The sequence below is a fragment of the Malassezia sympodialis genome, genomic scaffold (genome assembly GCF_000349305.1).
Source record: "Malassezia sympodialis ATCC 42132 genomic scaffold, msy_sf_1, whole genome shotgun sequence".
NCBI lineage: Eukaryota > Fungi > Basidiomycota > Malasseziomycetes > Malasseziales > Malasseziaceae > Malassezia > Malassezia sympodialis.
The window spans coordinates 461,680-486,370 of record NW_017387799.1 but is presented as its reverse complement, the minus strand read 5'-3'; the positions used below and the strand labels follow the sequence as shown (position 1 = coordinate 486,370).

The 24,691-nt window shown below is 60.1% G+C and overlaps 13 protein-coding genes and 1 pseudogene across 14 annotated transcripts; 7 read left to right on the top strand and 7 right to left on the bottom strand.

Moving 5' to 3' along the window:
* Positions 1–27: 27 nt before the first annotated feature.
* MSY001_0208 (uncharacterized protein) lies at positions 28–2,678 on the bottom strand (the record flags this gene model as incomplete). Its single annotated transcript, XM_018884208.1, has 2 exons — positions 28–91; positions 115–2,678. The coding sequence occupies 2 exons, from the start codon at positions 2,676–2,678 to the stop codon at positions 28–30; spliced, it is 2,628 nt and encodes an 875-aa protein (XP_018738851.1).
* Positions 2,679–2,771: 93 nt separating this feature from the next.
* Positions 2,772–6,187, top strand: MSY001_0207 (uncharacterized protein; the record flags this gene model as incomplete). Its single annotated transcript, XM_018884197.1, has 9 exons — positions 2,772–3,541; positions 3,649–4,450; positions 4,523–4,605; positions 4,708–4,752; positions 4,838–4,927; positions 5,047–5,413; positions 5,510–5,570; positions 5,662–5,874; positions 5,928–6,187. 9 exons carry the CDS (start codon positions 2,772–2,774, stop codon positions 6,185–6,187), a joined length of 2,691 nt encoding a protein of 896 aa, XP_018738850.1.
* MSY001_0206 lies at positions 4,457–4,809 on the bottom strand (annotated as a pseudogene). Its single transcript has 2 exons — positions 4,625–4,809; positions 4,457–4,601 (listed from the first exon to the last, which is right to left on the bottom strand). Coding segments are annotated over exons 1-2 (330 nt in total).
* Positions 6,188–6,208: 21 nt separating the features above from the next.
* On the bottom strand, positions 6,209–6,697 carry MSY001_0205 (uncharacterized protein; the record flags this gene model as incomplete). The annotated part of the gene is made up of 1 exon (XM_018884186.1): positions 6,209–6,697. The coding sequence occupies one exon, from the start codon at positions 6,695–6,697 to the stop codon at positions 6,209–6,211; it is 489 nt and encodes a 162-aa protein (XP_018738849.1).
* Positions 6,698–6,878: 181 nt separating this feature from the next.
* Positions 6,879–7,727, top strand: MSY001_0204 (uncharacterized protein; the record flags this gene model as incomplete). Its single annotated transcript, XM_018884175.1, has 2 exons — positions 6,879–7,347; positions 7,372–7,727. 2 exons carry the CDS (start codon positions 6,879–6,881, stop codon positions 7,725–7,727), a joined length of 825 nt encoding a protein of 274 aa, XP_018738848.1.
* Positions 7,728–7,758: 31 nt separating this feature from the next.
* On the bottom strand, positions 7,759–8,477 carry MSY001_0203 (uncharacterized protein; the record flags this gene model as incomplete). Its single annotated transcript, XM_018884164.1, is given in 2 exon segments — positions 7,759–7,952; positions 7,964–8,477. 2 exon segments carry the CDS (start codon positions 8,475–8,477, stop codon positions 7,759–7,761), a joined length of 708 nt encoding a protein of 235 aa, XP_018738847.1.
* Positions 8,478–8,609: 132 nt separating this feature from the next.
* MSY001_0202 (uncharacterized protein) lies at positions 8,610–11,535 on the top strand (the record flags this gene model as incomplete). The annotated part of the gene is made up of 2 exons (XM_018884153.1): positions 8,610–8,890; positions 8,943–11,535. The coding sequence occupies 2 exons, from the start codon at positions 8,610–8,612 to the stop codon at positions 11,533–11,535; spliced, it is 2,874 nt and encodes a 957-aa protein (XP_018738846.1).
* Positions 11,536–11,550: 15 nt separating this feature from the next.
* MSY001_0201 (uncharacterized protein) lies at positions 11,551–13,647 on the bottom strand (the record flags this gene model as incomplete). Its single annotated transcript, XM_018884142.1, has 1 exon — positions 11,551–13,647. One exon carries the CDS (start codon positions 13,645–13,647, stop codon positions 11,551–11,553), a length of 2,097 nt encoding a protein of 698 aa, XP_018738845.1.
* Positions 13,648–13,930: 283 nt separating this feature from the next.
* Positions 13,931–15,931, top strand: MSY001_0200 (uncharacterized protein; the record flags this gene model as incomplete). The annotated part of the gene is made up of 1 exon (XM_018884131.1): positions 13,931–15,931. The coding sequence occupies one exon, from the start codon at positions 13,931–13,933 to the stop codon at positions 15,929–15,931; it is 2,001 nt and encodes a 666-aa protein (XP_018738844.1).
* Positions 15,932–16,841: 910 nt separating this feature from the next.
* Positions 16,842–17,523, top strand: MSY001_0199 (uncharacterized protein; the record flags this gene model as incomplete). Its single annotated transcript, XM_018884120.1, has 2 exons — positions 16,842–16,931; positions 17,008–17,523. 2 exons carry the CDS (start codon positions 16,842–16,844, stop codon positions 17,521–17,523), a joined length of 606 nt encoding a protein of 201 aa, XP_018738843.1.
* A 241-nt stretch (positions 17,524–17,764) lies between these two features.
* Positions 17,765–18,517, top strand: MSY001_0198 (uncharacterized protein; the record flags this gene model as incomplete). Its single annotated transcript, XM_018884109.1, has 1 exon — positions 17,765–18,517. The coding sequence occupies one exon, from the start codon at positions 17,765–17,767 to the stop codon at positions 18,515–18,517; it is 753 nt and encodes a 250-aa protein (XP_018738842.1).
* Positions 18,518–18,598: 81 nt separating this feature from the next.
* On the bottom strand, positions 18,599–19,579 carry MSY001_0197 (uncharacterized protein; the record flags this gene model as incomplete). Its single annotated transcript, XM_018884097.1, has 2 exons — positions 18,599–19,529; positions 19,563–19,579. The coding sequence occupies 2 exons, from the start codon at positions 19,577–19,579 to the stop codon at positions 18,599–18,601; spliced, it is 948 nt and encodes a 315-aa protein (XP_018738841.1).
* Positions 19,580–21,469: 1,890 nt separating this feature from the next.
* On the top strand, positions 21,470–23,301 carry MSY001_0196 (uncharacterized protein; the record flags this gene model as incomplete). Its single annotated transcript, XM_018884086.1, has 2 exons — positions 21,470–22,707; positions 22,737–23,301. 2 exons carry the CDS (start codon positions 21,470–21,472, stop codon positions 23,299–23,301), a joined length of 1,803 nt encoding a protein of 600 aa, XP_018738840.1.
* A 140-nt stretch (positions 23,302–23,441) lies between these two features.
* Positions 23,442–24,438, bottom strand: MSY001_0195 (uncharacterized protein; the record flags this gene model as incomplete). Its single annotated transcript, XM_018884075.1, has 2 exons — positions 23,442–24,215; positions 24,253–24,438. 2 exons carry the CDS (start codon positions 24,436–24,438, stop codon positions 23,442–23,444), a joined length of 960 nt encoding a protein of 319 aa, XP_018738839.1.
* Positions 24,439–24,691: the final 253 nt, after the last annotated feature.

Sequence of the window (24,691 nt, the reverse complement as noted above, 5' to 3'; positions counted from 1 at the left end):
GGGCTTCGCGGCGCGCCGCCAGGGTATCTAGGACAGAGCCGCCTGCAGCCGCTCGCGCACCGCCGCATCCGTGCACCGGTCGAGCAGTGCGCTGGGTAAGTGTGTTGTACGTACAGAATCCTCGTTCGACTTGCCTTGTCGCTGGCGCCCTTGGCCACGTAGCGGCATGCCTCCTCGACGTGCCCCGCATGCAGCAGCGCACTGACCACGGGCTCGTAGCCGCCCGGCGGGCGCCGCTGCGTCGCGACGCGCCACAGCGCGGCCAGATCGCCCTGCGCAATGAGCGCGCGCATCTGGATCGCAAAGTAGCGCGCGTCCGGCACGCGGAACTCGTGCTGGAGGCGCTCAGCGCGCCGCGGCAGCCCGTGCGCGACACACAGCGCGATGGTATCGTAGAGCGAGCGGCCGACGACGCCCGGCGTCGGGCGCACACCCAGCGCAGCCAGCTCGGCAGCCAGCGTGGTCTGCACGGCCAGCAGCGCGCATGCCTCGCCCGTGAGCCGCGCCTCGCTCGCGCACGCGCGATCGTCGCCAAAGTGCTGCTGCGCACGCCGCAGGGCCTCGCCGCGCTCGCTCGCGGGCACTGCATACGCCTGGGCCACACACTGCAGCGCCAGGTCGCTGTGCCGATCGTCCTGGAAATAATAGTCGCGCAACAGACCCTCGTCCTGCTCGCGCGCATACGTCTCGAGGAGGTGCGCGGCGAGCGCCACGTACGCCGGGCGCGCCGACGGGCGGAGCCCGACCGTGTGCGTGTCCCACTCGGTGTCGCGCACGTCGGCCGTTTGCACCACGTCCAGGAACGCGGCGCGCGAGAGGTGCCGCTGCAGCGTGAACAGCACGTGGTACACCAGGTCCGTGTCGCCGCTCTCGACGGCGCGCGCGAGGGCGGGGCGGTGCTCGTGCATCTGGAGGAGGAGCGGCACCTGGTCGACAGCACGCAGCTCGTGCTCGAGCAGGCGCGTCGCGACGCGCGGGCGCCCCGCCTGCCAGGCGGTCATAGCGATGTCCGCATAGCGCAGGGTGCGCGCACGCTGGAAGCGCGCGATGATCGTCTGCGCGACGCTTTCGTCGTCGTCCGTGGCGCGGATGCGCGCCATGTACACGCGCGCCCAGTGCAGGAGCACTGCGTCAGCTTTGAGATGGAGCGCCTCGCAAATCGCCACGGCTCGTCCATGCTGCGCGCGCGCGGCGAGGCGGTACAGCCACACGCCCACCGCGTCCTCGTCGTAGCTGGCCGGCACACCGACCGTCGGCGCGCGCACGGCATGCAGCACACGCAGCGTGCGCGACACCTGGACCAAGCGCGCGGGGTCCGGCGCGTCGAGCCACGTCTGGCCGAACAGCGCGGCCTGGAGGAGGGGGCGCTGCGTGTCTGTGTCCCACTCGTGCGACGCAGCGTCCAGGCACGTCTCGACGGCCAGCGCAAGGTCTGCGCCCATCGCACGCACTGCCTCGTACGCGCGCGCGCACTCCGTCGGCGCGATGCGCGCGGCCTCGACGAGGAGCGCCGCGACGTGCGTGGAGCCCGCTCGCAGCGCATGCGCCGTGCTGCTTGCGACGCGCGCCACATGGTCGTGCGCGTGCGCATCGACGATGCGCACGCCTGCGGCGTCGCTGTACAGGAACGGCACGCCGTGCACCGCCAGGTGCACCGGCTCGTCGTACGGGCCGAGGAGCAGCACCTCGCCGGGCCACGCGAGCGCGACGACATTGTCGCCGCACCACTCGATCGCGCACAGCCCGGTGCCGCCCAGCCCGCCGCGTTCGTGGGCCACCGATGGCATGGCCGTTTCATCGAGCAGTTCAGGCACGCGCGGCATGGGCCGGGCACGCTGGTACGCCTCGCTCTGCCGCACGTCCCATGCGCGCAGCTGCGTGCCGTCGGCGCGCACGACGCGCACCTCGTGCGAGGCGAGCAGCGCGAGCAGCTGGCCATTCGGGCTTGGCCGCACGGCGCTGTATGGGCCGTCGGTGTGTGGCAGCTCGCGGTAGCCGCGCGCATCGAGGGCCCAGACGCGCTGCTCGGTCGCCAGGAGCAGGCCGGCAGGGCGCGCGGGCGCCCAGGCGACGAGGCGCCGTGGGCTCGGGGGCACTGCGAGCGGTGCGTGCACGCGCGGCGGCTCTGCGCGCGTCTTTTGCGTCCAGATCGAGTCGGTGGACGGTGACGTGGGAAGGGGCGCCTCGACGATCGCGCCGCTGCGCAGCAGCGCCCACACGCGGTCCGCACACACGAGCGCCGCAGCGACGCCTGTATCGGCCGCCTCTATGCCGAGCGACAGGGGCACATAGTGCGAGCTGGGCGTCGCCGGCTGGCGCACGGCGTCGCCACGGGGGCACGGCACGAGCAGGGAGCACACGCGGACATGCCCGTCGTCCATCACAGTGACGAGGTCGTCGCGCCATGAGAAGCCCAGCGCGACGAGCTGCGACGACGTGTCGAGCGGGAGCGTCTCGAGCAGCTGGCCCGCGCCGGTGTACACGTGGATCTGGGGCTCGATCGCGCCAGCCTCGCCCAGCGCGACGAGCTGCCGCGGATCGCGCGCCATCGCGAGGAGGCCGCCATCGCTGGAGGCCGCCACAAGTGCCTGTTCAAGTCGCTCACTCGGCCACGGCAGCTCGTACAGCCGCGTGCGCCGGTAGTACGTCTCGCCCAGCCGGTGCCACTCGGCGGCCATGGTCGGAGGGCCCGACGCTCGCCGCCTCCACACTCCATGCGGCCCCAGGAGACGGTGTACCTGTCGCTGGGCGCGGCGGCCAATGCGGCGTCCATGCACTTTTGGAATGCGCAGCAGGCCTACTTTGACTTTTCGGCGCAGGCGCCGCCGCCCGTGGTCGAGCATGATGTGTCGTTCCGCGCGGGCCAGGGCACCGACGGCCTCGATACGTACACGCCGCGTGCGCTGCTCTTCGATGTGCGGAGCGAGTTTGGCGCCATGGCGCGCATCAACGAGCTGTACGCCACGGGGGACGAGGAGGCTGAGTGCGAGACGGTGCCTACCGCGGAGCGCGTCGTGCCAAGCGAGTGGACCGACCTCGGCGCCGCAGCGGAGCGGCGGCGCGGGCGCCCGCGCTACTGGTCGGACTATGCGTCCGTGCTCTTCCACCCGCGCTCGCAGGTGGCGGTGGCCGCGCCCGCGCTGTATGGCAGCTCGTTCCTCGCGGCGCCCGATGCGGACTCGGCGAGTCCGGCGCCGTGCTCGTTTGCGGACGGCGTGCGCGTCGCGCACGCCATGGAGGGCGAGCAGCGCGTGATGGAGGAGCAGGTGCGCTGGCTCGCAGAGGATAGCGACCTGATGCAAGGGTTCCAGGTCGCTGCGAGCGCGTCGGATGCATTTAGCGGCATCGCCAGCGCGTACCTTGGCCTCTTGGCCGACGAATACCCCAAGACAGAGCGCCACGCGACGCTCCTAGCGCGCGCCATGCCGGCGCCCCACGCGCGCGTCGCGGCGATGAACGAGGTGCTGGCGCTCACGCACGCCGCGGAGCATGCGCATCTTGTGGTGCCTGTGCACCTGCACGGCGCCGCACAACCACGCGCGTGTGTGCGGCCGGCGTGGGACGATATGCATCACGCCGCGGCCGTCGTGGCGACCTTGTGGGAGACGGCGACGCTGCCGACGCGGTACGTGCATGCGACTCACCCAGCCTCGTGCAGCGCACCGAGAGCATGGCGACACTGCGCGCGCGCCTCGCGTGGCGCGGCGACACGCCGATTGTGCAGCTGGGCGGCTGTATGCCGACGCCCTTGCTCGCCCCCGTTGCGCCGAGAGCCGACGTGGATGCCCTGGTGGATGCGATGCTCGCGGCGCGCGGCTACGCGGCGCCCCAGCCGCCGGCGCCGGCGCCGAGCTTGGACGGCCGGGGCGCCCTCGCTGCGGCATGGTGGGATCGGTCGCTCGCGTACGGCGCCGACGCTCAGCTGGCGGCAGCGCCCGTCGCCGTGCCGTACGCTGAGGCGATCGTGGCGCGCGATGCCGATGCCCACGCGGAGGCGCCGACGATGCGCGCACTCGCCGCGTGGCAGGCCGAGCAGCCGCCCTGGGCGACGCGGTGCGTAGTGCCTACTGACGCCAGGACCTTTGTGCCGCTGGCGTATCCTACCGAGCGGCCGTACCCCGACTACTTGTACGGCCTCACATCCGCGGGCCGCGCGCTCCCTGGCGCTGACGCAACGCAGCCGTCGGCGGTGACGTCGATGCCCTGCGTTGCGTCGCTGCGTGCGTCGCCCGACACGCTCGCGATCGTCGCGCGCGCACGCGCCTGGGTGGTCGAGGTGCTGGAGGGCCACGCGCCGCTGGCTGCGTACGGCCTGGACGAGGGTATGGACCGCGATGCAGTGCTCGAGCTGCGCGAGACGCTCGAGCGGCTGAGCGATGCGTATGGCACAGAGCCCATGGACGCTGCGGAGCCGGGCACCGACGAGGAGTGGGTGGACGACGCCTGGGACGTCTAGTACTGGTAGCGCGTCGAGTAGTCTGTGTGAGCGCCGGCGCCACGCACCCTTGGGGCTGATGACCAGACCGCGGCCCTTGGACGCGCCGCGGTACACGGTCTCGATGATATCGATCATCTCCTGCTTGCTGTCGATGGCCCAGTTGCTGCGTCAGTCGCAGGCACGCACATTTTATTGTTATTGCCCGTGCCCAGGTCAATCATAATGTGCTTGTTGCGGAAGAAGAACATGACCGTGCACGCGTCGTACAGCTCGTACATCTTGTTAAAATCGGGCACCTGCGTCGTATCGACCAGGTACACCACCGCGAAATTCTTCACGCGCTCCGCGACGCCAAAGAGCGTCTCGTCCATCTTCATGCACGTTTCGTCCTGGTGTCAGCGGCGGCGACGCACCCAGTCATGCCCAAAGCGCAGAACGACCACGCGGTCTTCCTCCGACAAAATCGCCTGGTCGACATGCCACCCTGCGGTTAGCCGCGCCACGTACCCGTCGGCAGGTGCGTCAGAAAATACGACATGGTGGGCGTGTGGAGCGCGCGGTCCGACCGTGTCCTGCATGTCCGTGTCCGCGCTGCGTGCCCGACCCAGCTCGATCCCCGTGCGTGCTGCCTTCTGCCGATACATGTCGACGCATCTAGCCGACGCACACTGCGTGCCATGCTCGAAGAAGGCGATCCGCGAGCTCGGCCTGCAGCGGCTCAGTGAGGCGGACGCGACCGCCAAGCTCAGCGAGCTCGAGCCCGGCTGGGCGCTGCGGCCGCAGCCTCCTGCGCACGCGACGGCATCGCCCCTGCCGCCTGCGCTGCACAAGGTGTACCGCTTCCGTAACTTTGCGACCGCGGCCGCGTTCACACAGGCCGTCGGCGAGGCCGCCGACGCCCAGGGCCACCACCCCGCGCTCCTGCTCGAGTGGGGCAGCGTCGCCGTGTGGTGGTGGAGCCACGCACTCGAAGGCGTACGTACGCGCATCTGACGCCAGCTGCATGAGAACGACTACATCATGGCCGCACGCACCGACCGCCTCGCAAGCACGGCCGACGGGCGCCGCTAGGGGCCCGGTGGAGGCCTGACCTACCACCATGACGCCGGCCCCGCCGCTGTGGAAGCGCCCCGTAGACGCGTTCTATTTTGCCTTCTTTGCGCTGCATCTCATTGCGAGTCTTTGTGTTGATAGTGCGTGAGCGCGGCTGACCGCTAGTCCAGGGCCTCGTGCCGGCTCGCTTCGTGCCGGCCGTGTTCCGCGACGTGCTCGCCGGTACGTGTGGTGCGCTGATGCAGACTACCTGGAGCGGAGCGCGGACCCGCTCCTTCCGCATGCGTGGGCGCCGCGGTACGCGTGGATGCGCATGGCGCTGCTAAGCGAGTTTGTGCTGCAGGTGCCTGCGTTCGTGCTGGGCCTGTATGCGCTGTGGACAAGTGCGTTGCGCCGGCTGACTTAGACGACAAGCGCGCCTACCCGGTGCTGGTAGCCTACGGCGCGATCGGTACGCTGCTCCACTCACGCAGCTTGCTTTACGACGCTGCAGTGCATCGCGATGGTCACTGTCGGCGAGGAGCGGCAGCTGCTGTCGAGTGCCCACGTGCGCTTCCTTCTGCAGTGCGTAGCGAGGACTCACGCAGAAACTACGTGCCGTTCATGGTGATTCCTGGCCTGCTGTGCATCGACATGGTCGTGCGCACCGCCCGGTTGCTACCAGCGCCGCGAACGGCGCACGCCAAGGCCGCCTAGCCGGCATAGACGCTCTATCGCTTAGTGGTGGTGCTTCTCCGACTCGCACTCGCGAATCTTGTAGCCCACAATCCTGCGCTTGCCGATCTGATGTGAGCGTTCCACACGTACAATCTCGCCAATCGAAAAGATGCCGATCGCCTCCACGCCGTACACCGCGACCTTGCGCCAGTCACCCGACGGGAGCGAGTGCGTCCACCACGACGGGTTCGACACGGTCGCCCAGATCTGGCGGTACGCAGCGACGACCTGCCTCACCGACGTTGGGGGAGCCAGCTTCTCAGCAATGTAGACCTGCTTCGCGAGCGAGCCGGCCACCTTGAGGTTGTACACAATCGGCTCCGCGTACGAGCCCAGCGCACGCTCGGCGGCCTTGGCCACCGAGAGGCCGAGCTGCTGGGCGCGCTCAGCGAGGCCCTTGGCAGCGTTCGGGGTAGTGGCATAGCCGCGCACAGGCTGGCGCACGAGGCGCGTAGCCTGCGGGATCATCTGGCGGAAGATCGAGTTCATGGCCGGAGAGTCAGGTACAGGACGCCGCCGCCGGTCGGGTTGAGCAGGAGACCAAACAGGCCGCGGCGCCGCGGCCAGTCACGGGGCTCGGCGGACCACCGGTCGTCTCGGCCGAACTCACGTGGTGGCCCCGGTAGCCCCGCCGGCGGCCCTCCACCGCGACGCGCCCAGGCGGAGCAGCATGGTCGAGCCTGCTGGGCCTGAGGTGCCGATGGACTGCACGGCCCTGCTGTGCCGCATGCCTGATGCACAGGCACTGGTACCAGCGCCCCCCGGGCACCTGCAGTTTCTGCACCGCATCTTGGACGAGAAATCAGTGTCAGGCAGCGGCATCGACAACGCGGGCGCCCAGCGTCCCAGGGCCCACGACGAGCTCGACAGCCCCCTGAGCCGCACGCCTAATGACCTCGAGAGAGCTGGCGACGCAGAGCTGATTCCACCGGACAACTTTGCGATGGTCAACTCGTGGGTGTACCGGAGCAGCTTTCCCAAAAAGAAGCACTTTCCGTTCCTCAAGACGCTGGGGCTGCGCAGTGTCCTCACGCTGATTCTCGAGGACTATCCCGAGCAAAATATCCAATTTCTCGACGAGAATGGTATCCGGTTCTTCCAGTACGGCATTCCTGGCAACAAGGAGCCATTTGTTCAGAGTAGGTTGCCTGGCTGACCGGCAGTTCCTAGCGAGACGATTGCCGCGGCGCTCATCACCATCCTGGACCGGCGGAACCACCCCATGCTCATCCACTGCAACAAAGGAAAGCACCGCACAGGCTGCCTCATCGGATGCCTGCGCAAGCTCCAGCAGTGGTCGCTCACGACGATCTTTGACGAGTACCGGCGCTTCAGTTTTCCCAAGTCGCGCAGCATGGACCAGGAATTCATTGAGCTCTTCGGCGAGAATGCAGTGTGGTCGCAGATTGATCCGCGGTGGCTCCCAAGCTGGAGCGTGCTCGGGCGCCGTGAGACCCTTGCGTGCATCCCCGAGCGCGCGGATGGCAAGGAAGACGACGAGCCCGTGCGCGGCATGTAATGGTATAGTGTACAGCAGCAACATGACTATTTTAAACGTCTTCGTCTTCGCGTTTGTACGCGACCATAGCATCCACGCGGTGGACATGCGTCGAGAAGCTGCGCAGCTTGACCTGCTCCGCCTTGCCCTCGGCGATGAGCCGCGCGTTCGAGTCAGCCCACTCGACGGGCACCTCAATGTCGCGGTCCGTGTATGCAAGGATCTGAAAGGCGCCTGAATCAGCAACTGACACGTACATGGCTCCTCGAGAACCGGCAGGAATGTGCAGCTCGCCGTGATCTGCTTGATAATGGCTGCAATCTCCGCCTTGACCTGCGCGTCGGTCTTTTGCAGACTCTTAGGGACCTGCGCATCATTGCCCGCGCTGCTGTCAGCGTGCCATGCGTACGTCGGTGCTTCGTCGGTGCCGGGGCGGAGCACCTCTACGTCAAACTGCCAGCGCTCGACCGTTTCCTGGGATTCTTTTTCGACAATCGCAACGACAAGACGACGGACCTTGCCCTGCTCGAGCCACTTTTTAAGCTGCCCCATGGCGCGATCCAGATAGTCGGCCAAGTCGTCATCGGTGGTCGCGAGCATCTGTAGCCCAAACTTCTTCACCGTGCGAAAGTCCTCAGACGGGTAGATCGATCGCTGATACAAGATGCTCTGCACCGAGTAGTTGAAGAATTCATGCACGAGGGCCGTAGATCCCTTGAGCGTGAGATGCGTGCGCGTCGGCGCCTGCTGCGCCACTGCTTGCGCCGCCATGTCCGCACGCCGTGTCGTCGGGGGATCCGACCAACACACCTAGCACGCGCGACGTTTCATGCACGTGACTCGATCGGGCAGACCCTGCGTCGCGGTCGTCCGCGCGGTCCTGACGCGCTTCGGTCCAGAGACATGTCGCAGCCGGGTGCGTCGTCGCCAGGCTCCCAGCGTAGTAGCCGCGATGCGCAGGACGCATCGTCACTGGGTATTCCATCTAGCAGTCCCGCGCATGTGCATGCCCCTGCGCCGCGCTTTACTTCGTCGTCCTCGGCTGGCGGGTCGCCGCTGCATTTTCCGACGTCGTCGCCAGGCGCATCGCTGCGATCCCAGCGTACGCCCACGGCCCGGCGTGCGCACGATGGATTTGCGACATCGAGCCATTCAGGTGACTCGGAGCCCCTCTTTTTCCCTCCGTACGTCCGTGCGAAGCTCACCCAGATCGACCAGCTCCACGCCGCGGCGCAGCCGGCGAGGCGACATCCACTCGTCCGCCGGCGCGCACTCGCCCTGGCAGCGCCGCATGCACCAGCCCATTTTAAGCAGTGGCATCGAGACGCCGCGTGCCTCGCAGGCGAGCGAGGAGCTGCTCTTTTCGCACGCAAGCTCAGAGGCCGACGCGACGGCCTTGTCGGGTGGCCACGCGCCGAAGGTCATTTGGGGCACGAACGTCTCTGTCGGTGAGACGATGGATCTTTTCCAGGCATTCTTGCGCGGCTTCCGCCTCAAGTACCGCTGGGCATATGCGCGGACGCATGGGCTGCCCCAGGCGCGCACACCCAACACGGATGGCGAGCTGCTTCTCTACGAAGACTATCTTCGGCAAATGCGCGACACGGACCAGACAAATCTGAATCTGCGAATTGCGGATCTGGCGGCGTTCCCTCCGTCGCGGAAACTGGCACTGCAGCTGATCCGGTACCCCCAGGAGGTGGTCCCGATCTTTGATACGGTGCTAAAGAACCAGCTGCTGGTGATCACGGATGAAGACCTGCGCTCAAGTGTGGACGAGGCCGAGGTGGAGATGCTGCGCGAGCGCAGCGACATGATCGAAAGTCTGGTGTACGCGGTGCGTCCCTACGGCGGCACATCGACGAATATGCGCGACCTGAACCCGTCGGACATTGACAAGCTCACGACCGTACGCGGATTGGTGATCCGCGTTACGCCGATTATCCCTGACATGAAGGTGGCGTTCTTCCGCTGTCTCGTGTGCCACCACACAGTGCAGGTCGAAATTGATCGTGGCCGCATTACGGAGCCACAGCGGTGTCCCCGTGATCAGTGTAACCAGCTGGGCTCGCTCTCACTCATCCACAATCGGTGCGAGTTTGCGGACCGCCAGGTGATCCGCCTCCAGGAGACACCGGACGTTGTGCCGGATGGCCAAACGCCGCACACGCTGAGCTTGTGTGTGTACGACGAGCTTGTGGATCTGTGCAAGCCTGGCGACCGCGTCGAGGTGACGGGCATCTTCCGTGGTGTGCCCGTGCGAGCCAACCCGCGGCAGCGCACTCTCAAGAGCCTGTTTAAGACGTACCTGGACGTGGTGCATGTGCGTCTGAACAGTGCGCGGCGTCTGCAGCTGGACACTTCGACGCGCGATGCCATGAGTGCGCGCTCTGTCGGTATTGGCGGCGACGACGAGGGCGAGGAGTTCGACGCGCGCATGGGCCGGACGGGCGATCCGGCGTCGGCCCCGCCGCCGTCCAGTGGGCGTCTCGCACTGCTGCCTGGGGAGGAGATGCAGCAGCAGATCCAGCGGCTGGCCGAGCGCCCCGACGTGTACGACGTGCTTGCGCGCAGTCTCGCGCCGAGCATCTACGAGATGGACGACATGAAGAAGGGTGTGCTGCTACAGCTCTTTGGTGGTACGAATAAGTCGATCGCGACGGGTGGCGGCCTGGGCGGCCCGCGATACCGCGGCGACATTAACGTGCTCATTGTGGGCGACCCAGGCACGTCCAAGAGCCAGATGCTGCAGTACGTCCACAAGATTGCGCCACGCGGTGTCTATGTGTCTGGCAAAGGCTCGTCGGCCGTGGGTCTCACAGCGTACGTGACGCGCGACCCCGACTCGAAGCAGCTCGTGCTGGAGAGTGGCGCGCTGGTGCTGTCAGACGGCGGTGTGTGCTGCATCGATGAGTTTGACAAGATGAACGACGCGACCCGCAGTGTCCTGCATGAAGTCATGGAGCAGCAGACGGTGTCTATTGCCAAGGCCGGCATCATCACAACGCTCAATGCGCGGACGTCCGTACTGGCCGCCGCGAATCCGATCGGATCCAAGTACAATATGCGTCTGCCAATCACCAAGAATATTGACCTGCCCCCGACGCTCATTAGCCGCTTTGACTTGGTGTACCTGGTGCTGGACCAGATTGACGAGGCGAACGATCGCCGCCTCGCCAAGCATTTGGTGAGCCTCTACCTGGAGGATGCCCCAGCGTCGGCGAGCAGGGCTACGGACATTGTGCCGATCGAGCTGCTGACCTCGTACCTGTCGTATGCGCGCGCCAATGTAGCGCCGGTGCTCACGGCCGAGGCCAGCGATCTGCTGGCGCGCCGGTACGTGGAGCTGCGCAAGGCCGGCGAGGACCCACGCAGTGCGGAGCGGCGCATAACGGCCACGACGCGCCAGCTCGAGTCGATGATCCGTCTGTCCGAGGCGCATGCGCGTATGCGTCTGTCTACGGTAGTGACCGCGGACGACGTCGAAGAGGCCAATCGGCTGATCCGTGAGGCGGCCAAGTCCAGCGCGACGGACCCGACGACAGGCCTGATCGACTTTGACCTGCTGACGACAGGGCGCTCGCTGCAGCAGCGCCGCATGGCGGGTGATCTGCGCACTGAGCTGCTAGGCATTGTGACGCAGCTGGCCGGGGCAGGCGGCAGCACATCGCGTCCGGTGCGTCTGACCGAGATTGTGCGTGCCTTCCGGGAGCAGAGCTCAATTGCCGTCGACATGCCCGAGCTTAGCGAGGCGTTGCGCATGCTCGAGGCGGAAGGCGTCGTTCAGGTCGCAGGCGACCGCGAGCGGCGAACAGTGCGCCTCATGTAGACGGGTATCTAGCCTCTATGCAGGATCTCGGTCGCTTTCGATCTTGGGCAGGGGCGCCACGTCGCTGTGCGCGCCCTGGAACAGGCTAGCCGAGTTCACAGGCGCCAGCTGGAACGTGTCCGCCAGGGACTGCGTCGTTGACTGAGCCATGGCCACAAGCCGTTCCACGCGGTGCTGCAACGACTCGGTGTCGCAGTATACGACAAAGCCATCGAGGTCCACCAACACGGGCTCGTCGTCCAGCGACACATGAAGGGCAGGGCGCACTGGGCCGGGGATCCGCGCGCGCAGGCGCTCCAGGGCATGGGGCTCCGCCGAAGCGGGGTCCAACGTCTCGGCCGCGGTAGAGGGCTCCGCTGGCTCGGAAGCCCCGGCCGGCTCCGCAGGCACACCCTCATCGATGCTGGCCGGCTCCGCCTCAGCGGTCCGTCCCACATCCACCATCTCCACCGGGCCGAAGTGCGCCTCCAGAAGGGCCATGAGCGACTCGACAGGAAGCACATCCTTGGGCGCTTTGGCGCCCGCGCTGTGTGCACATGCATGGTCGTGCATTGTGCGCTTGACTGAGGCCGGGCAGCTGTCGATACCGAGCAGCAGTGCGACGATCGAGTCAGCTACCATGTCGTTCGAGGCACTCGACTCCCACTCGAGCAGCAGCTCGTGCGTTCGTGGCAGCTTGACATCGACGACGTTCATCACGCGCATGCAACGTACGCCCGCCTCGTCCACGCCCTCGTCGACACGCCCATACATGCCCTCGAGGTGCCAGCGCGCCAGCTCCCAGCCAACATGCAGTGCCACGCGCTGCCGCTGCACAATGGTAGTGGTGCCGAGGCCGGTAAACTCAGTCAGGTCCTCCGGCGCGAGCACTGTGTAGGAAAAGTCCTTGGCTACCAGCAGGCCATCGATAGGCTCACTCGTCTTCGGGGGATGCGAGGCCAGCGATCCGATCACCTTCGCCGTGCGCTCCGCGCGGAACGACAGGTACAGCGGATCGCAGTTGCGTGGCATGTAAATGTGGATCTCCTCGTCGCGATCGCTGTAGCGACTCTGCAATGCGGCTCGCAGACCGCTCATGTTCTTCAGCTCGCCATGCACCAGCACAATGTGCTTGGCCTTCACCTCGTCAATAAAGCGCGAGTTTTGCGTGTAGTCGACATGAGCCGAGAACGAGATGTAGTCAACAGACATGCGCCGCGGAATGCGCTGGCCGTTCATCGCGATGATCTCGTCGGGATCGCTCAGGATGTCCCGTGCCATGGTGCCCTCGACCGAGTAGCCGCTTACAATGACACCGTTGCGCTTGTCAGGCGCCCAGCGCTCGAGCAGCTCGCGCGAGATGCCACTCTGCATAAAGCCGGGGCTGGCCATCATAACGCACGGTCCTTTGTCGTCAAACTTGTCCAAGCTGCGCAGGTTGCTCACATGCTTGAACACAAATGGATTGTCGCGCTGATGGAAGCGCGAGCGGATGTGCTGGTTCATCGTGTGGATGTAGGTCTGGTAGATCGACATGCACTTGCGCGCAAGCGACGAGGCATAGTAAATCGGCACAGAGTGCAGCTCGGGGTGCGCCTCCCAGTACTCGTCCAGCAGGAGAAGCAGCTCTTGTGCACGGCCCAGGACAAATACTGGCAGCAGGACGCGGCCGCCGCGCTTGATGATGCTGTGGATGAGCGACGTGAAGCGCATCTCCTTGTCCAGTCGCGGCTCCAAACTCTGTGTGCCGTACGTGCTCTCACAGATCAGCACGTCAGGCCGCACCGGCGGCACTTCGGCCTGGACAAGGTGCCGGTCCTCTTCGCGGCTGTAGTCGCCCGTGTACAGCACACGCAGGCCCGCCATCTCGATCATAAACATGCAGGCACCCAGAACATGCCCAGCATGGTACGGCGTGAACCGCAGACCGCCACTCACCACCACCTCTTGGTGGTAGTCGACAGCCTCGATCTGCCGCCACGAAGCCAGCATTTCAGACTCGTCAAACAGCATCCGATCCGAGCCAGCGTTCGAAATGCGCACAAAGTCAGACATGAGGAAGCGGTAGATGGCCTTCGTCGGGTGCGTCATGTACACCTTGCCCTTGCCCTCGCAAAAGTTGGTCTTCTCCATCACATACGTCAACGCCGCCGCATGGTCCAAATGGAAGCTGTGTGAGTATAAGGCACGCACTGCGTGATCAACAGAGCATCCACAGTGCTCCAGTCGAGACTGTCAATAAAGGGGAGCGCCGTCAAGCCCGTGTACGCGGGATGCACTGCGTCGTCAGCCGGCCGACTACGCACCACCTGCATCACAAACGACCGTGAAACCTAGTGTCAGTCAGACACACATACCCTTAAAACGAATCACACAGCAGCTCCGTCCCACTTCTTGGCCGGCACCCAGCATCTCAATGCTGAGCTTGTCCTCGCCTACAGGCGAGTGGCTCTCCACCGCCGCCATCGTCCGTTGGAAAGCAGGGCGGCCGCTCCACTGGTGCGGACCCATGTGGAGGCAACGACGGCGCCCGTGGCCTGACCGCCTTGTTCGTCGGGGCTCCATGCACGCCAGCGCGGCGCGTGCGCCGGTTGATGCCCACCCACTCTCGATCCATGGGGATAGAGATGCTGAGAGACCGTATTTGGAGTCCAGCGATCCTCCCAAGGTGGCTTCTGCGCCTGCGACGCTTGCCCCTCCGCCGCTCCACGTGCAAAGCCTGTTCGCCCGTACGGACGCGGCGCAGTGGTTGTCCATTGCACATATACCCAACGACGCGGCATCTGTGAAATCTTGGCTAGATCATCAGGACAGTACAACGCGTGCCCTCTTGTCCTGTTTTGCTCAGGCATTATTCCCCGCAGCCAGTCGTTCCATCGAAGCCACGCTGCGCGAGGCACTCAGTGACACGATCTCGCCCCTGCCAGGAATGCCGGAGGACAGTGGCTGTGTTTCAGAGGACCATTGTGTGGACGAGTCTCCTGTGCAGCAGGTCATCCAGTGGGCTGTGGCACTGGCTCACACGCAGGACCAAGTTTGCCCAGACGATGACAAAGACCTATCGACGCACCGCGCTCCGGATATTGGCTCAGCCCCGTCCTCGCCTGGCAGACAGCCGTCCACGCATGGTCCTCTTGTGGAATTGGCCCCCATGGTCCCCGACGAGGCCCGTCCGCCGCCGTCCTTACCCCCGCTCAAGTGGCGAGCCAGGCGCGACGTGGACAATTCCGTCTTTGTCGACCCGTACGGTTTTGTGTATGGCATGACCGTGTCAGAGTACAGAAAACACGTTCAGGGGGAAGCTGGACAGGTGGAAACCATCCCTCATGCGGCAGAGCCTACCGACCTCACAGTTGCGCCGCTACCAGCACCATGGAGCGAACTCTCGATGTCCTCAGAGTCAGCCGACATGTCCACCCTCCAGCGCGTCCATACCGTGTACGAGGAACAACAAAAGGAGCGGCAGCACTTGTGGGACAACTTTGTGGAAGGCTGCGCCGGTCCGACCGTTGTGGGTCGTGAGACTGCGACGCTGTGGCACACGATCTTTCAGTCGTTCCGCTCGGTCGATCGGAAAAGTGCACCAGTAGACCGTCGCTGGCGTCAATTTCTCCAGTTGTGCGAGCAGGGCGTGCCGATGATGTACCGCCCAGCGATTTGGTCGGAAGGTTCGCAGGCACACACCTGCGCTGAGCCGGGCGAGTTCCAGGCGCTACTCAGCCGTCCACCCATGGACGAGCAGATTGACTTAGATGTCACTCGCACAATGCCCACAAACCTATTCTTTGGCAGCCAGGGCCCTGGTGTTGCTAAGCTCCGGCGCATCCTCCATGCTTATACTCAGTATAATCGTACATGTGGCTACTGCCAAGGGATGAACAACCTGGCGGCCATTCTACTATTAACATACAGCAACGAAGAAGATGCCTTTTGGACATTTGTGGGACTCATCGACCATGTATTGCCGCCTGGGTATTATGCGGCCGATATGCTAGTGCCCCAAGCAGACCAACAGGTACTGACCCAGATGGTACGCAGAGGCCAGCCCAAGCTAGCAGCACATATGAAGGCGCTCCATGTGGAATTGGCGGCAGTCACGTACACATGGTTCTTGTCCCTGTTTACCTCTTGCTTGCCCATGGAGACGCTGTTCCGTGTGTGGGATCTGCTCATGGTCGATGGGAGCATTGTACTGTTCCGCGTCGCGTATGCGATACTGGTGATGGCATCGCCATCTCTCCTGGCCACAAGCACTGCGGCCTCATTTTACCACCGCCTCCGGTTCTGCACGGCCCATTTGTTTGGCGCCGATGAGCTGATCCACACAGCCGTGTCACTGCGCGAGAAAATAAGGAGACAGGATGTGGATGCATGGCGTGCGCGGCACCTAGCTGTACTGAGGGGCAGCCCATCATAGGCGGTGCCCGGGCACAAGCACAAACAAAACAGAAAACGCGGCGGTGCCGGCCACCATGAGCGCAGCACACACAGTAGCATGACGCCTGTGCATCCCTTTTATGATTGGCTCTTGGATCGCGCGCACTTGAAACAGCTTGGACTCGAATAGTCCCAGGCACGCCAAAACGGGGTCCACACCGTATGTATACGAAACCAGCATATACATGGCCAGGGCGAAGGGCAAGACGACCTGGGATTAGTGCAAAATACATACCCAGAGACGGAGCACGCGCGACGTCGCTAAAAATATAAATGTGTAACCCAGGCTTAATCCAGCCCATAATAATATTAGTCCCACGAAAAGTCGCAGATACAGCCTAAACGATGTCAGGTTGTGGAAGGCATGATCTTGTAAAAAGACTGGGTATATATCCGTTTCCAGACGAGTATAAATGTAGCTGCATCAGCATAGTCCACGTACTTCTTGGGCACTTCAAACATGTGCAACAGCTCGGTGCTGGTCGGCATAAATTGCGCAGGCATTTTTATCCGTACATCGTGGGGAAATAGGACCTCATGATCACCACTAAGCAAATAACGCTTGTATACCATTTCCGCATTGTTTATCAGCTCATGAAAATGGGTGTGCAACGACGGAGCTTGGGCTGGACCATGCTGAGTGATATACTGCACGCACAGCTTTTCATGCCGCTGTGCCTCGGTCCAAAAGGCCACGGCGTCTTCATTCCATGAGAGCTGTAAATAATCATAAAACGATTGATAGTCTACAGGAGCACCCGACTTTCCCTGTAGCACCTCCAGCAACGTCGGCAAGCGCTGTCTCCGAGGGGCCGCTGCCATGAAATGTCAACGCCGGCGAACAACACAAGGCGCGCATGGGGCACTAACGCGCAATATGGTCACGTGATATGAAGACGGCGGAGCGAGCATCGCAAGGCGCATGGTCTTGGAGCGCTGCCAATATGTCATGGCTTCAGCGCACTAGGCACGCAGGCCGCGTAGGCCTTCGTGCTGCTTATCCTGTGGTACCACGATGGAAATTTATGAATATCTGCTCTGTTCATTCCAAGACAGACGGGGATGCTAACGGCAAAGCAGGTGCGTGCCCTGTTGCCTACTGACGCATCAGACGCCCCGTCCCTAGCACCCGCTGGCACAGTATTCACAGGTCTGTCGATTTATAAGGACAAGCCTGATCCTGTGGCCTTGCCTGACAATCAATACCCAGAGTGGCTGTTCGAGCTGCTGGACGATCCGGCAATTAATCAAAGCAAAGCCCTTATGGTGGGTGACGTCGATACGACAGGTATGTCTAAGGGTGAAGCACGTTCGGCCTTGAAGCGCAGCGCCAAGATGGCGCGTGCTGCAGCAAAGAAGCAAGCCGCTTTAGAAGCCAAGGAGAAGCAACGTCTAGAAAGGATGACCGACGCCCAGCGAGCCGCTGCTTTGAAAGCCACGGAAAAAGCTGCTGAAGAAGCTGTACCCAAAACACCATCGGACTGGTTCGCCAAGGAACGCTCGGAGCGTCGCGCGTTGCGGAAGTCAAGTCGGGCCAGCATTAAAGCCAGTAACTTTGTTCGCGCAGCCTGAGATAGGACCTTGTGCTTAAAATTATTCATTATTTCGATGGATGGTAGCTATGGTCTGTCGCCTATAGCAGGACTGGCAATGTAGGCTCCATGCAAAGTAACATGAATCAGGACGGCCTCCGTAGGTGTCACGAGGCTACGGTGGAGGTGCATGTTCCCAGTTGGACCTAATAGGTATTTCACTACACTAGTCTCCCGTGCGGGACACTATCGCACCGACCACCAAACTGACGTACTGAATCATGTCGCGCGCCATGGACGATGAGGAGGTGATCACCGAGCTTAAGAAGATGGTAGCCTTCATCCGTCAAGAGGCGGTTGAAAAGGCTCGTGAGATTCAGGTCAAGGCAGATGAAGAATTTGCCATCGAAAAGGCTCGAATTGTTCGCCACGAGAGCATGAACCTCGATGCACAGTTTGAAAAGAAGAAGAAGCAGGTTGAGGTGTCCCAAAAGATCGCCAAGTCGAACCAAAGTAATAAGGCTCGTCTTGAGATTCTGAAGGCCCGTGAAGAGAACCTGCAGAACTTGTTCTCTGACGTGCAAGACAAGCTGGGTGAGCTTAGCAAGGACGCCAACAGCTACAAGGAACTTCTGGAGAACTTGCTCTTGGAGGGGCTGTTCAACCTTCATGAGCCCACTGTGGAATGCATCGTGCGCTCTACTGATGTTCAGACTGTTCAGGGGGTCGTCGATGCCGCTTTGGAGCGCTACAAGAAGACGACTGGCCGTGTATCCAAGGTCGAGGTGAAGGAGGGTCTTTCGAAGGACGCGTACGTATATTTGCATAACGACAGTGCCGGCGGCTTGCTCATGACGGCGAAGAATGGCAAGATCCAGTTAGATAACACCCTTGAGAAGCGCCTGCACTTGTTGGAGGAACAGGTATGTCTAAGACATGCGCCTAACTGCCAGATTCTCCCAGAACTGCGGTTCGACCTGCTCGGCCCTAACGAACATCGCAAGTACGTATCGCGTCAGAGACTAACTAGATAGGTTTTTTAACTAGATTCAGTACATGGAGATGTGCACTATCGTAACATATGTCGATCGACGAAGCCCATAGGAAGCGTGAACTCAATGCGGGCGCTCGCCCCGCGGCTGCGACCACTGGCAACTGAGAATAAGGTTGCTGTATGGGTATCCGTCCAGCTTCTGTCGCGCCAGGTCCGCCGACGCCCGGTCTTCAAAGTTGACATATGCAAAGCCCTTGCATGCACCTGTCTCACGATCGCGGCCGACAAAGATACGCGTAACACGGCCATAGCGTCGGAACAAGTCGCGCAGATCCTCTTCTTCCACATCTTCGCTCAAGTTGGTGACACGCAGAGTGGTATATTCGTCGCGCTGCACGGGCCCACCGATACCGGCCGACGGCACGGCTCCCGAGCGCAAGCTGGGAGGCTTGTACTTGCCAGGCGCAGCACCACCAGCACCAATCGGGGAAGCAGCAGGGTTGATTTTGGCCGCCGCAGCAGCAGCAGCAACAGGATCACTGGAAAGAGAAAGGCCTGCCGCAGCAGCAGCAGCGACGGCCTCTGTGTCCGGCACATCGCCACCAGCGCCGGGAATGGCCTCGAGTGTGTCGCGGTAAGGGCAGCGGGCAGTGTAATGGTCGCCCTTGCAAAGACGACATTGAACACGCTTGTTGGCTAGCTTCTCGCGCATAGCCTCTGTAGGATCAGGCTCGGGCTCCTTCTGGGCACCAGCCGTCAGCTTAATTTGAACATTGGCACCAATTGAGGTGGTACCCGAATGAGGACCCGGCTGAGCCCCTTTCTCCAGACCAAATTTGGACCAGGACTTGCGCTCAGCGGCATCATGGTTCACCTTCGTACTGGTGAGCGTACGCTTGATGCGGCGCGTGACCTTGACTTTCTTGCCATCGGCATTCGTGCGATACTCAGTAATTACTTGCACGCCATTGCCCTCATCGCGTGTTTCCACCTGAGGACCCTCATCGCCATCTTCGTCGGCCCAGTTCATGTTTTTATTCCCGGGAGGAAGACTGGATATTAGAGTGGTGCGATGATATACATACGTTGCTGCGGCAGACATGGTTCGAGAAAGTTAGGGCGATGGTCGCATGCTCGGAGAAAATGACGACGCTTCTTTTGTACTTAATTCCCATACAAAGCGAAGACCTCCCTAGGGGCTTGATGAGCATGGCACACGCTCCCGTGGGACCTTCGGCTAAAACAAGTTCTACGTAGAAGTATGCAATCTATCTTTGAGAGACTCTTTGTCTTGGGTCAAAAGCATCGGCCCAAGGAAGACAGAACGTAGCTCGAGGTGAGGACTACGAAAGGCCGTTAGTAGTTGGGTGCCTATTAGGTAAGTATTTTGGGCACACCCAACGTGCTTGGTCATCTTCTAGTAGAACTTGCCATCTATACAACCCATGCAAGTCAGTCGCCTATCTCGTCAGATGGGGGGCTGCATCCGTGCACCTGCGCGTCTTGCAGGAGGCATGAGAGCGGCAGGTGTGGCTCGTATACCAGTGGCGCCGAGCCGTGCTTTCAGCACACAGACTAGTTACCTACAGGCTGGACAAAGCGCAAAGCAGCATGGCAACCAGACGCCGCAGTTTCGTGAGGCCAGTTCACCTGCAGGACCGCTGGGCATCAATTTGACACCCACTGATATCCTTTCACACCTGAATAGCGCTGAGTTTTCGTCCTACCGCAGCTCATCGGAACCATCGCAAAGACTACTCGGTGCTGAAGAGACGCTGGCGACAACAGCCCTTACGCATGAAAGTTGGATGCACGGGCTTCAAGGACACAACCGCCGTCTTGCTTTCCTCGGTACGCATACTTCTGAGCTAACGACAGGTCGTCGGGTCTTGAAAACGTACTTGACAATTTTCCTATTTGATATCTTGTCAAAAATTAGCGCTGAAAGTGCTTCTGACGCAGAATTTCTGCAGAACATTCTCTCAAAAGCAGATGGCGTGGATCAGATTGTGGCTACGCATCAACTGGGTGACACGGTCGGCCGTCAACTCGGCCTTGAAAAAGTTATGCGATGGCACCCCAGTCTACGCGTAGATGGAGCTTCTGGTTCAAAAGAGACAGGACTATTCAAGGTGCGCGGCACTTGTGTGGAAGCTGTCGTGGGTGCTATCTACCATTACAAGGTGTGTACCTGTTATAGCTAACTTGACCAGGGTGCACTAGTGGCCCAAGAGTTTTTTCAGTCACGTATCCTACCGAACCTCAGTTTGCTGCATGAGAATGCGCCGACCCTTCTCCAAAAAAGAATGGCTGAAAGCAGTCGAAAGGCCACGGAGGCATTGGCACATTCTCCCTAACGTGACCGCAGCATAGTGCATATAGCCAAAGATGTAGGAAATATGGAGTAAAAGTCCCCATAGCGGCCAAAACCATGGGACAGAAGGTTGCCGCAGTGATTGGGAATTATCCCGAAAAAATTATATAAGGAGCCCTCACCGGCCAACCTAGTTTCCTCATACTTGTACGTATAGCACGCCTTTGGTGCCAGTAGCTAACATGGCAGACCTTGACGTTCCGCAACGCGCTCACGCATGTGGTGCGGGAGGGGATAAGTTTCTCATTGCACGGCGACCCATTTGTCCATACATGAACACTTTCCCCTCGCTGCTACCTAACGGTGGCAGTACGTTTAAATCTTTAGATCGGGCGGACATACCCTTCGGGGTCGTGTCCGCCTATATTTTTGGTCCTTATTGATTACATAATATTTATTAATGCAATAGCGAACAAGCTAGCTGTTGGCACTTTGCGGGATGCACGTGATAGGACGTGCACGGCGCACTCCTGTGCGCAACCTTCGTATAGCCTAGCCGAACCGGGCCGGCCAGCCCAAACTTCCCAGTTGTGTTGTTGGGGCAGGAAATTCGTCATGGCTCTCCCTAGGACCAGTACTCATTCAAATATTTCTTCGTCACAGCATCAGCCAATCGTAATGGAGCCAGAGTCCAGCGTATTCGTAACAGAAGATGATCTGTCCGCACACACTCTGTCTCCAAACACAAGTACTCCCAACTTGTTAGAGACGGTGGATCAAATTAAGCGTTCCTTGAGTATTACTACGTTGCAAGAATTATCTCAAAGGCCTTCAACTGAAGTAAGACGTAGTATTCAGAAGAAAATTTGGAGGCCTCACGATGATGAAGCCAGACTCCCTGCTGATTGGGAGCGGCTTGTGATCTACGTCTTTCGGGCAGGAGGCCGTGCATTTATGCTCTCCTATGGATTAAGAAGTACACTTTCATTTCTTCTTACCATTGTAAAATCACTTCGTTCTCGTCGTCCTGTTGATAAGAAGCAACTTAAAGAAGCGTTTGTTGGAGAAAACACTGTACGGTTGGCTTTGGCATTTGGTGTCTGGGCATGTGTCTACAAGTTTGTGAACAACGCGTTACGACTCCTAACGCCGTACCCGAAAGCTGCAATTCCGAGCCGCGCCCCGATGCGTCGCACCCAAACGGCACCAGCAGCAACCTTTAAATTGGGCGGGATGGACGATCACTCAGAGTTGCACGAGAAAATTTCACGGGAAGAGATGCACCAAAAGCGTAGATGGGAATGGAAGCATTTGTCAACATACGATCCTCGTGTGCGAAGTTGGCATGCATATGTTGCAGGCGCAGCCTCCTCTGTGGCCTTCTTCGTTGAGAAGAAAAGTGTCGTACGATCCTTAACACTTCAGATTTTTGTTCGAGGTCTGGAAGGCACCTACCGGCATGCTCGAGCAAATGGTATGCCTGGCATCCCTTACGGTGAAGTCATTGTGTTTGGGTTAGCTAATGTCCAAATTATCATGTCTTGGCTAGGCGCGCCTCAATATTTGGATCGAGGCTACAAGTCCTGGATTGATAAAGCTTCAAGTGTACCTAAGCCCACCTTGCGGAACTACCTGTCCCAAGCAGCCAACAAAACACCCGATCCTTGGGCCTTGGTTGAACTGTTCGGTGGAAAGATTCCCGAACCGAAAACTGAGAATCCTAGAACTTTTGAGGATTTGCCGCCCAATAAACACGCGCCAGACGGTGTGAGTGGAAAGACAATCGAACGAGTGTATAACTGGATGGAACATGGTCATCTTGATCGATTCCCCAACTGTCTCATGTCACATTTGAATACGGACAATCATTTTTATGCCACCTATCAGAACTTTTGCAAAGCATGGAAGTTTATTATGTATGTATTCCTCCAAGCTAATATTTCAGGCCTGTCTACATGACGCTGTACTTTGTTCCTGCCCTGTTCCTGCGTACTAGGGCCATCTTGAAGGCGTATGTATTTTTAAAGCAAAGGAAAGCTTACATTCGCAGACCTAAAAGCAGTGTTATCCGCATGTTTTTGGATGCTTCGCGTTCTTCCGCCTTTCTAGCAACATATGTGGTATTGGTCAAGTCTATGTTTTGCCTATTACACGGCACCGCGGACAGGATCACTTTCAGCCGGTTAAATAACTATTCGGCATTTCGTATACTGTCGAGTGTTCTGTCGGATCACAGGTGTAAAGCTATTGCCGGCTTTATATCCTGTTTCTCGCTTTTTGTTGAGCATAAACGACGCCGCAGCGAACTGACTGCCTACGTATTGCCCAAAGCATTCGAGTCCTTTTGGAAATCAGGACGAGCGCGCGGAATTTTGCCAAGGGTGCCCTACGGTGACTACATTTTGGGAGCAGCAAGCATGTCGATGATCATGGGAACGTTTGCTCACAATCCCGAAAACTTATCCAAGTTAGTTTCACTCGTGATCTACCAATTTATCGGTCGAAACTAAGAATCATACATGTTTTGTACCTCCATCCATATGCATGAATATATTTACGCCTAGGGAGGGTCGCGAAATAAGACAAAAGGTGATCACGAACAGATGGGAAAGTAGAAACGTACGAAAGGTGCGATGAATGCAACGGGATATCAACCATCAAATTCATGCAGGGCAAACCGGAACCCTTCATAGGACAACCAACATAACGCATTGGAAGGCATATGTGTAAAGATCCTAGGCTTGACACCGCGTGCGAAACCACGCAAACCTTCGCGAGCGTAAATTACACGAAAAGCCTGGCTGATAGTGGTAGCAGTCCGGACTTCAGGTACAGAGCTGCAGCCGCGTGTCTGAAGCAGGGTTTTGCATACATCAAGAGGATTGGTAAGGAAAGCGGCCGTCGCACCCGCAAACCCACCCGCCACAGCGTGAGTTAAGGGAGAGTATGTGTCTTTCGGATTTAACAAGCTTTTCGCCCATTCATACGTAGCAAACTGAGCAGCAGTGAAGGGAACAGAAGACGCCAAGGTAATGGGGTATGAAACATAAAATGCACGCAGTCCCTCAGAACGATACAAGGATCGAGCGCATTGCATGACGGACGTGTAAGGGTTGCCCTCCATTTGCATACGTTGCTTGATCACATCAAAGGGGTTCATGAATGCATCAGAAACGATTGTCGCAGAAGCGCCTGCCATACTTGTGCTCAACAATTGGAACCCTTCTTTGTTACCACCAGAGAGATCCTTCATAAATTCGTAGGTGCCAAAGTAGAGTGCATGAGCCGGTCCAGCACCAAGGATGACTGACGCAATACCCTTCCAGAGGCCTCGAAAACCTTCCACGGAGCTAATACGCGCAAGTGCTTGTCCAATGCCAGTATAAACAGTAGTGGATGATGCGGTTAGCACTTGCATACGAGTCTGTCTTGTGAGCTGATCAAGTCACAAGACTACATACCCTGACGAGATCCACGGGGAACATGACAGCATGTTCAGAAATACCAGCCAAAGAGCCAGCGATCATGTTGATATGAAGCGGATAATTGCCCCCCAGGCCTTCATAATCAAATTCAGGTTCTAAAGCTTGCTCGACAGAGACTTCCGGCGCGACAAAAGGAGCCGGCATATCATTTACTCTGCTCATTCTGGAAGCCAGTATGTAGAGTGGTGGGTAGCGTTATAAAAGGGACAATTACCAATGGGAAGAAGAGGTTGTGGCGGTGAGCAGGAGTTCCTTCTCAAGTATGACAGCCTCAGAAGGCTGGTTGTCAGATAAACCTCCGCGGACAAGAAGAGATGGATGGATTCTGCGATAATGACTAAATCTCCACCGGACCACGGCCGGAAAAACGCCGCACATATTCCCAGCCATATTGGTGTGCTCTTGCAGCTTCAAC